Raw genomic sequence first — 11,022 nt, forward strand, 5'->3', positions numbered from 1 at the left:
TATTTGGTGAAATGTGTCATGAAATAAGTTTGTTATAGCCAGGGATGGTAATGGGCACAAGCTCCCACTACATATTAAATGCTCGCAATGGCGTGCGTCTCACATAGCCTCTGACAACTAAGTCCAGCTCCCGGCCTTCACATGTGGCTTAGCTACTAAGCCCGGTGGAACCGTTTCTACTGACAGGAGAAGGGGCAAAGGTAGGTTGCTGATGCCTTAGATCCAGACCCTTTGGGGAGATGGGGCTCGTCGGCTCATCCAGAAGGAAAACTCTGATCTCAAGCCTCCACTGTCTTGCTGCTCTACCCACTCATGGGAGAGGCTTCGAGAGTAAACCCCGAGGGAAAAATCCGGAGCTGGAGTCCCTGAGGCAGTCCTACGTTGAGTTCAATGCTGACTGGCAACTCCTGCGACAATGCTGGTGCCAAACTCTGCCGTTCCTTTGGGTTCATCAGATGCACTGCGAGGGGGGAAGCGTGCTACATGGACAACAGCTGGCTCTCTGTATCGTACTGCCCTGACTTGCGTATCTGGACAGCTTGGACCCAATATGGTCGACCCTGATCGCCAGAGGCCTCATTATGAAATGACAAAGAGGAAGGAATGTGGACATGTACTTTACTTGTTAGTAACAAAATGGATCCTGTATTGTCCCAGATTGCTTTGCCAATAGTGTTCGTACACCATTATTCCGATCGAATCTGGCAAACTGCAGATAAACAAGCGGATTTGCTTCCTGGAAGAATGCCAAGTATCCTGATCAGGCAGGCGAACAGAAAGCACCAGGATCGGCGATGAGGGGGTGGTGGTGGGGGCGATGGGAGTTGCCCCCTCCCAGACTGCCGACTGGCTCCCTAAGGCTGCATCCGGATGGCACCGTCCAGGCGGATGACCTCGCCGTTGAGCATGGGGTTCTCCACGATGGCCTGCACCAGGTGGGCGTACTCCTCAGGCTGGCCCAGCCGACTGGGGAAGGGAACCTGGCGGCTCAGGAAGGTGAGCACCTTCTCCGGGAGGCCCTCCAGCAGAGGGGTGGAGAACAGGCCTGCGGGTTGGGGAGAAGACAGGGAGGGGAGGCAGAGGGATGGGGAGGGGCCGAGTGAGGGGTAAGGCAGCCATAGGGAGGGGAGGCAGAGGGATGGAGGGGGTAGGAGAAGGAAGAGGGAGGTGGGTGAAGAGAATGGAGGGGGATAAAGGGGGAGGAAAGGGGAGGCAGCATGATGAAGGGGGTGAGGGAAGAAGGGGACAGAGGAAGGGAATAGGAGAAGGAGGGAGGTGAAGTGGGGCAAAAGGGGGAGACAGAAGGGGTCAAGGAGGGAGGTGAGTTGGAGGATGGAAGTGGAGCAGAAGGGATGAGTGAAATGGGGGCAAAGAAAGGAGGGGATTAGGAGGGTGGGAGAGTTAGGGCAAGAAGAGATCAAACAGTTTACTGACCATAGGCCTTAAGACCCCACCTCCCTCCCCGTCTCCCTTTCCACCTCTCTCCCCCCCTTCACTCTCCATTTCCTGGTCCTCCCCCCTCTCTTTCCGTCTCTTGCTCCCTCATCCACCCTCTCTCCCCGTTTCCCTCTCCACCCACATCGGACCGTACCTGGGGCGATGGTGACCACCCGGATCCCCTGTGAGGCGAGGTCTCGAGCGATGGGGAGCGTCATGGACACAATGCCGCCCTTCGAGGCAGCGTAGGCCACCTGGCCTACCTAACAGTGAGGGATAAACACAGCTTGTTAGAGCCCAAATCCACACACGCAGTCTGTGACCCCCTCAGGCCCCCACACCCTCCGTCTCTGTGACCCCCCCCCCCACACCCGGCCCCAATGAAGGGAGATTTCATTGAAACCTATTGAACATTGAAAGGCCTCGATAGAGTGGACACGGAGAGGATGTTTCCTGCAGCGGGGGAAGTCTGGGACCAGAGGACACAGCCTCAGTAAAGAAGGATGTCCCAGGACAGAGATGGGAAGGAATTTCTTTAGCCAGAGGGGGGTGAATCTGTGGAATTCATTGCCACAGTCAGCAGTGGAGGCCGGGTCATTGGGTACATTTAAAGCAGGGCTTGACTATACTATGAGATATAATGTGGAATAGACCCTTCCAGCCTCCCAACGATCCCCAGCCTAATCACGGGCCAGCTTACAGCGACAGATTAACCTCCCAACCGGTACGCCTTTGGACCGTGGGAGGAAACTCACGCGGTCACGGGGAAAACGTACAAACTCCTTACAGGCTGTGGTGGGAATCGAACCCGTGTCGCCGGTACTGTAAAGCGTTGTGGTAGCGAGTAGGCTTTTAGTGAGGGCGTCAAAGGTTACGGGGAGAAGGCAGAGGAGAAGGGGATTGAGAGGGATAGTAAATCAGCAGAGCAGACTTGATGGGCTGATTGGCCCTAATCTCCTGCTACGCCCTGTGGTCTGCCAAGGAAGTGGAGGTTTTGGTGAGCTTTCCGAACCATGCATGCCAACGCGGTTGAACCAGTTCGGGGTTCGGGTTGTGGGTGATACTTACACCGGGGAAACTCCTGACATGCAGTGGTACTGCTTGAAAGGGTTAGAGTTCAGCTGGTCAGAGGTCATAGTTGGAGTGTTGTTGCCCTTGAGCCCTGGGACGGAGCGAATGGCCGTCCTCCTGTCTCTCTATTGTGGGCGGGGGGTGGGTGGTGTGACCTAGCAAGTTGCACCACTGTTAGCCCCAGCGATCACACCCCTGGTCCGAAGGGGAAGGGGTTTCAGGGTGGGTGCGGGCTACCCACCTGCCCGTCATAAGCGGCCACGCTGGCGGTGTTGACGATCACGCCCCGGTGGCCATCGGCGGCCGGCTCATTCCTGCCCATCTCCGCCGCGGCAAGCCGCAGCACGTTGAAGGTCCCGCAGACGTTCACCTGCCGGGAGACAGAGCGTGCTCAGAGTCAGACAGCTCCCCCCTAGCACCGTAAAGGACCACACCCCAACAACACACGAGGCCTGAGTGGGTGGGGTCAAATCAGCCACTTAAAACCGCCACCCCCCCCCCCACACCGCCACCAGCGTGTGGGTGTGGTCGAATCGATATCGGGGGTATTGGAATAATGGAGCACTATAACACTGAAAAAGGACCTTCAGCCCATTTACTCCATGCCGAACCTGTACCTAGAACATACCCTCTCCCATCCACGTACCTATCCAAACTTGGCTGAAACGTTGCAATCAAACTCGCATTCCCCACTTCCGCTGGCGGCTCATTCCACTCTGAGTGAAAAAGCTCCCCCTCGTGTTCCTCTCAAACATTTCACCTTTCACCCTTACCCCATGACCCATAGTTCCAGTCCCACCCAACCTCAGTGGCAAAAGCCTGCTTGCATTTACCTTATCTATACCCCTCACGGTTTACCTCCATCAAATCTCCCCTCGATCTCCTGCGCTCTAAGGAGCAGAGTCCAAACTTCCTATAATTCAGGTCCTCAAAACCAGGAAAATCTTCTCTGCACTGTTTCAATCTTATCTTCAGTGATACCTTCCCTGTAGATGAGTGACAAGATCTGCACGCAATACTCCAAATCAGGCCTCACCAACTTCAACATGTCATCCCAACTCCTGGACTCAATATTTTGAAGGCCAATGTGCCAAAACCCTCTAAATGACCCCATCTACCTGTGACACCACTTTCGAGGAATTGTGGACCTGTTTTCCCAGATCGCTGTGTTCTACCGTACGTCTTACTCGGGAAGGGGCCGGGTGCGTCTCGGAGCAGGCATCCACCGATCTCCTCAGTAATGCACCCAGGCTGAACCCACTCTCACTGTGCTATCAGAACAGCCTTCCAGATGCTGTGGCTGGAAATATCTGTGACGATGGGGTCCAAGCCTTCAAGAGTCGAGTGCACAAACACCTATCGTCTCTGGGAGGGAAGTCACATGCTTCTTCATGAGCTATCATGAAGGGGACCAGGATGGCAATGCTTGGTTGTTGGTAGGTAGGGTTACCTTCAAGAGCACTTGTGAGTTATGTTCCGGCTGGACTTAGTCCTTAAACTGCTGGAGAACAGTGCGGAAAGAACAGATGCTGTTTTCTCCCGGTAGGGATGAGTTTTTAGTTCCAAGTGCTCCTGCCACGTTTTGTCACCCTTCAATCTCTTTGAATTATGGAGGACAGCATGTGTATAAATCTCTCTCTCCAGCAGTCTTCATCATGATCATTATGACTCCAGTATTTCTACTAATTTTAATTGTACATATGATTTTTTTGTGTTCTATGGCTGAGCAGCAGTGAATCATCTGATTGGTCTATGAGAGTTCCCTTTGGGAACTAGTGACTTGATCAGCATTTCTGATCTGGCTATTGTTCACCATTGCATTTAATTAAAAAACCCCCAATGACGCCCCCTTACATTGACCACCCTGTGCCCACTCCCCACCCCCCCTTACATTGACCACCCTGTGCCCACTCCCCCTTACATTGAGCACCCTGTGCCCACTCCCCACCCCCCTTACATTGACCACCCTGTGCCCACTCCACACCCCCCTTACATTGACCACCCTGTGCCCACTCCCCACCCCCCCTTACATTGACCACCCTGTGCCCACTCCCCACCCCCCCTTACATTGACCACCCTGTGCCCACTCCCCACCCCCCCTTACATTGACCACCCTGTGCCCACTCCCCACCCCCCTTACATTGACCACCCTGTGCCCACTCCACACCCCCCTTACATTGACCACCCTGTGCCCACTCCCCACCCCCCTTACATTGACCACCCTGTGCCCACTCCCCCTTACATTAACCACCCTGTGCCCACTCTCCACCCCCTTACATTGACCACCCTGTGCCCACTCCCCCTTACATTGACCACCCTGTGCCCACTCCCCACCCCCTTACATTGACCACCCTGTGCCCACTCCCCACCCCCCTTACATTGACCACCCTGTGCCCACTCCCCACCCCCCTTACATTGACCACCCTGTGCCAACTCCCCACCCCCTTACATTGACCACCCTGTGCCCACTCCACACCCCCTTACATTGACCATCCTGTGCCCACTCCACACCCCCCTTACATTGACCATCCTGTGCCCACTCCCCACCCCCCTTACATTGACCACCCTGTGCCCACTCCCCCTTACATTGACCACCCTGTGCCCACTCTCCACCCCCTTACATTGACCACCCTGTGCCCACTCCCCCTTACATTGACCACCCTGTGCCCACTCCACACCCCCTTACATTGACCACCCTGTGCCCACTCCACACCCCCCTTACATTGACCACCCTGTGCCCACTCCCCACCCCCTTACATTGACCACCCTGTGCCCACTCCCCACCCCCCTTACATTGACCACCCTGTGCCCACTCCCCCTTACATTGACCACCCTGTGCCCACTCCCCCTTACATTAACCACCCTGTGGAAGTCCTCCAGGCCGTGGGCCAGCTCCTTCTTGAAGTTGTAGGTCTTGACGGCAATCGCGATGCCAGCACAGTTGACGTTGATGTCCAGCCGCCCGAACCGCTCCTTCGCCAGGGCCACGGCGGCCTTGATGTCCGACTCGGAGGTGACCTGTGTGACGGGAAAAGAGGAAGGGGCATCACCAGTCCGATCGACCCCACCCCTGGGACCCTATGACCTCAGCGTTACGCTGCAGTCCATCAAGTAAACGGGAGCGCAGGGCTTTAAGGCGGGGAGGGGAGGGTTCAAAAAGGACGGTTTAGGCGCAGCACTGCAGCAGAGCAGCGACCCGGGTTCGATCCCTGCCACAGCCTCCGAGGAGTTTGTACGCGCTGCTCGTGACTGCGTGGGTCTCCTCGCACAGTCCAAAGCTGTTCGGGTTAGTAAGCTGCGGGCTGGCTATGTTGGCGCCAGAATCGCGGTGACACTTGCAAACTGCACCCCCCCCCCCGGCACAATCGTCAGACTGCGTCACCTCAAATGACACATTTGACTGAATGTTTCAATGGATGTGTGAAAAATAATCTTTATTTCTAAATCATTATGCAGTCATTTGAGATAGAACAAAGTAAAACTATAACAATGCAGAATAAAATATAAAGAGTTGACGTGGATAGGCTTTTTCCATTGAGAGTGGGGGAGATTCAAACAAGAGGACATGAGTTGAGAGTTAAGAGGCAAAATTTTAGAGGTAACACAAGGGGGAAATTCTTTACTCAGAGAGTGGTAGCCGTGTGGAACGAGCTTCCAGCAGAAATGGTTGAAGCAGGTTCGATGTTGTCGTTTAAAGTTAAATTGGATAGATATATGGACAGGGAAGGAATGGAGGGTTATGGGCTGAGTGCAGATTGGTGGGACTAGGATAGGGTAAGGGTCCGGCACGGACTAGAAGGGCCGAGATGGCCTGTTTGCGTGCTGTAGTTGTTATATGGTATATGGTTCATTCATTACCCTTTACTGGATTAGAGTGTATAACTTCTGAGGATAGGCTGAGCAAGCTAGGGCTTTTCTGCCCGGAACGAAGGATACGAGAGGCCACTCGATAGAAATGTACAAGATGACAAGACACAGATTGCGTGGCTAGCCAGAGAGACTTTTCCCCAGGCCGGGAATGGCTAACACCAGAGGGTGTACTTCTATGGCGACTGGAGGAAAGTTTAGAGGGGTTTGTCAGAAGCAAGTTCTTTACACAGAGAGTGGTTGGTGCGTGGTGGAGAACTAAGTATTTAATAAACCCTGTGGTAGGCTTATAGATGGTAGAAAAACGGAGGGCTACGTAGGAGGAAAGGACGAGGTTGATGGTAAAGTAGGGTAGTGTAGTGTAAAGGGCAGTAGGGTAGTGTAGTGGTTAGCACAATGTTTTACAGTACCAGCGACCCGGGTTCAAGTCCCGCCACTGCCTGTAAGGAGCTTGTCCATTCTCCCTGTGGGGTTTCCTCCAGGTGCTCTGGTTTCCTCCCACAGTGCAAAGACGGTACACCAATTGGTCATTGTAAATTGTCCCGTGATTAGGATAGGATTGCAGGGCCGTCTCCGTGCTGTATCGCAATAAATAATCAAGGTCGGCACTATGTTGTGTGCTGAAAGGACCGTACTGCACTAGAATGTTCTCTGACTATTATCTCGGCCTTTCGATATTCGTTAGGTTTCAGTGAGATCCCCTCTCATTTTCCTGAACTCCAGCGAGTACGGGCGTCGAACGCTCTGCGACGGTACAGACTGGCCGCGCTGCTGAAAGCTTTTCATGGCAACCACGCAGCCCTGGACTTGTGCGTCTGGCGACACACTCGACCTCGACGGAGTCTGTGACCCCCCCACCCCCCACCGTCCCCGCGGAGAACGGGATGCCAGGTTTTCAACACCCTGCTGAGATCACACCTGGCCGGGCGGAGACGGGACCCCGATTTCTGCTTCTCAATGTGAGGCCAGCTCTGCTTTATCAGAGCGGGTCGCTGCCAGGGGAGGGGAGGTGCCGTGCCACCAGAGGGGTGTTAAGATGGTGTTCTGCCCGGCAGGTGGGCGGTGGGAACGTAGCGCCACGCTGCGCGAGGAGCGGCGTTGCCCCGCGGAAGGTGCGGAGAGGAGGAGGCAGCACCGAGACCCCAGATTCCAGATTCACTTACGTCGGCGGAAGCGAAAGCACACCTCTCCCCCAGCGCCTTTGCCACCTCGGATCCACGGGACGAGGGCAGGTCCACGATCACGGCGCTCGCTCCCTGGCCCACCAGGCGCTCTGCGGTGGCTCGGCCGAGTCCCGAGGCTCCACCTGTCACCAGGGCCACCATCCCCTAAACGTGGGGTGAGGAGAGGGAGTGGGAGGGCCAGGGGTGGGGTGGGGGGGAGGCAGGAGTGGGCAGAAGTGGGGAGGGTGGAGCAGTAGAGAAAGAGTTGGATGTATGGATGGTGGCGTTGGAGGGGAGGAAATGGAAATGGAGAGGGGAAGGGGGGAGGGGGGAAGGGAAGGGGGAAGGGGGAAGGGAAGGGGGTAAGATGGAGTGAATGGTTTGGGTGGAAGGAGAGGCAGAGAAAAAAAAACAAGAAAATAAACCAACCCCGGCAGCCCCCCAGTACCCGACAGCCGACATCACCCTCCTGCGTCGCCTCACCCTCTGCACCTCCCTGACCGACCCCGTTCCTTTCCAAATCTCTTGGCACGGATGCAGAGCCGCTGAATTCCGTGCGGAGAGCCCCCCCGGCGGCTTGTCGGGTCTAACACCACGCGGTCCGATCCGCTCTGTGGCACGGGGGCGGTTGCTGGGGTGCACGGCTCGGTACGGCGGCCGCGTGTGAAACCGCAGGGAGTTGTGGACACGACTCAGCTCGTCGCGGAAAGCAGCCTCCCCTCCACAGACTCTGTCTACACTTGTCAATGCCCGCGTCATCAGAGACCCCTAATCACCCCAAACATTCTCTCTTCTCCCCTCTCCCGTTCGGCAGAACATACAAAAGCCCAAACACATGGAGCAGCAGCTGCCACCCCACTCCTGTGCCATTACTGAACGGTTTCCAGCCACAAGATGGACTCTCGACCTCACAATCCATATTGCTATGATCATGAACCCTTCTGCCAAACCACACTGCTCATTCCCTGTAATTGTAACACTTTACTCTACACTCTACTATAGGCTCACCTTGAACTACCTCAAAGCATGTGTAAAGAATTGATCTGTATGTACAATACACAAGACAAGCTTTTCACTGATAAACAATTACAAACCAACTAACAAAACAGCACTCTGGGAATCTGGGTCGCCCTTGCGATATGCCAACTCGGGACCGTAGCCGGCCCCCGGGACACGCCGCCTGCGGGCAATAGGCGGCCCCCTAGGACACGCCAACTCGGGGACTGTAGGCAGCCCCGGGACACGCCCCCTGCGGGCAATAGGCGGCCCTGGAAGGCACAACGGCGGCTCTATTTCATCAGGAACCTGAGGATACTTGGTGTGTCGGCAAAGACACTCGCAAGTTTCTACAGAGAGGATTCTAACTGGCTGCATCACCTTCTGGTATGGGGGTGGAGGTGGCTACCACACTGGGAAGCTGTGGAAAGTTGTGAACACAGTCAGCTCCATCATGGACACCAGCCTGCCCAGTATCCAGGGCATCTTCAAGGAGCGATGGCTAAGGAAGGCGACCCCACCCCAGGACATGCCCTCTTCACATTGTTACCACAGGGAGGAGGTACAGGAGCCTGAAGACACACACTCAACGATTCAGGAACAGCTTCTTCCTCTCCGCCATCCGATTTCTGAATGGACATTGAACCCATGAACACCACCTCACTGCGCTTTAATTTTAATTTTGGACCACTTATATGATTTATAAGTATGAAATATATATTTACTATAATTACGATTCTTTCTATCATGATGCGAAGACAACAGCTTTCACAGCATGTGCCGGTGATATTTAACCCGACTCCGATCCGAGGTACACCGCTCAGTGGCTGTGGGGGACACCGAAATGCGCCGCCCAGGGGCGAGGTGACCGTCCCAGGACACGGAGACTGACTGGCTGCCAGCGCCCACGTCCTTCGGGGACGAAATCCAGCCGACGCCTCGCACTCGGTATCAGACCCGCGACCCGCTCCTCGGCGGATTGCTGCCGGACGTGGTCCCCCGATCTGCCGCCCCGGATCCCCGGTCGCCCTCCTCACCTTCACCGAGCGGATGGCTGCCATCTTGCCGCTTTACACTGCAGGTGGCCGCGCCGACCAATCGCGTCCGGCCGTCCCGCCCTCACCCGCGTCCAGCCAATCCTGTTCAAGGCTCTGCCTCCCGCCCCCTGAAAACTATTCGCCCGTCTCCTCGGCTCGGTATTCAGACCAGCCAATCATTTTACTTCCAGCTCTAGCCAGTCGTAGTATGGTATTCTGCAACTAGCCAATCGGTTCTTCAGTAATATTCCTGCCACCGTTTACGGATTGTGTTGCTGCCCGATGATTGGATGATTAGATATTTGATGATTAGACATTTGCATTAACGCATAGGTATACAGTACAGGTGTACCCCGGATAAAGTGGCCACTGCCTCTGCCCATTACAGCCCCACCATTCATGTACTTGTCCAAACTGCTCTTAAACTTTAAAATGCAGCTCGCACGCACGGTTTATACCGTCAGCTCGTTCCACACTCTCACCACCCTCCCTGAAAACATTTCTCCAATGTTTCACTTTTCACCCTTAACCCCTGACCTCTAGTTCCAGCCTCACCCAACCTCAACGGTAAAAGTGTGCTTGCATTTACACTATCTATACCCCTCATAATTTTGTACACCTCTATCAAATCTCCACTCAATCTTCTACGCCCCAGGAATAAAGTCCTAACCTATTCAATCTTTCCTTATAACCCAGGTTCTCCAGTCCCAGCAACATCCTTGTAAATTTTCTCTGTACTCTTTCAAACTTAATTATACCTTTCCTGTAGGCAGTTGACCAAAACTGCACTCAATCCTCTAAGCTTCACCAATGTCTTATACAATTTTTTTTAGATTATGAAGACACGTAGTCCTCTTTTATTTTAAAAAACTACGTGTCTTCATAGTCTAAAAAAAAGTTGTGTAAGACATTGGTGACTCTTCGAAGGGTCTCGGCCTGAAATGTTGACTGTACCTCTTCCTAGAGATGCTGCCTGGCCTGCTGCGTTCACCAGCAACTTTTATGTGTGTTGCTTGAAATTCCAGCATCTGCAGATTTCCTCGTGTTTGCGTCCTGTGCTCAATACTTTGACCTATGAAGGCCAAAGTGCCATAATCTTTCTTTACGACCCTAGCTACCTGTGACGCCACTTTCAATGCATTATGGACCTGCAGTTGCAGATCCTTTGTTCTACCGCGCTCCTCGGGGCCCTACTCTTCGCTATGCAGGTCCTACCCTGGTTGGCCCTACGGAAGTGCAAAACCTCGCCCTTGTCTGCATTAAATTCCCTCTGATATTTTCAGCCCATTTTTCCAGCTAGTCCAGACCCCGCTGCAAGCTCTGATAGTGTTCCTCACTGTCCATACACCCTCAATCTTGGTGTCATCTGCAAATTTGCTACATGCTCATCCAAATTGTTGATATAGATGACAAACAACACTGATCCCTGCAGCACTCCACAGGCCTCCAGT

At 54.2% G+C, this 11,022-nt stretch overlaps 1 protein-coding gene across 2 annotated transcripts; it reads right to left on the bottom strand.

The window, feature by feature from the left end:
• Window positions 1-601: 601 nt before the first annotated feature.
• hsd17b10 (hydroxysteroid (17-beta) dehydrogenase 10) lies at window positions 602-9,670 on the bottom strand. 2 transcript variants are annotated; one of them, XM_072246218.1, is made up of 6 exons: window positions 9,572-9,670; window positions 7,539-7,703; window positions 5,362-5,526; window positions 2,750-2,878; window positions 1,592-1,700; window positions 602-1,045 (listed from the first exon to the last, which is right to left on the bottom strand). In XM_072246218.1, exons 1-6 carry the CDS (start codon window positions 9,593-9,595, stop codon window positions 855-857), a joined length of 783 nt encoding a protein of 260 aa, XP_072102319.1. In that variant the 5' UTR covers window positions 9,596-9,670; the 3' UTR covers window positions 602-854. The 2 variants fall into 2 exon arrangements, with proteins under 2 accessions (XP_072102319.1, XP_072102320.1); XM_072246219.1 differs by lacking the exon at window positions 9,572-9,670 and adding an exon at window positions 9,260-9,563.
• Window positions 9,671-11,022: the final 1,352 nt, after the last annotated feature.

Source organism: Mobula birostris, chromosome 29, assembly GCF_030028105.1.
Source record: "Mobula birostris isolate sMobBir1 chromosome 29, sMobBir1.hap1, whole genome shotgun sequence".
In the NCBI taxonomy this organism is placed as follows: domain Eukaryota; kingdom Metazoa; phylum Chordata; class Chondrichthyes; order Myliobatiformes; family Myliobatidae; genus Mobula; species Mobula birostris.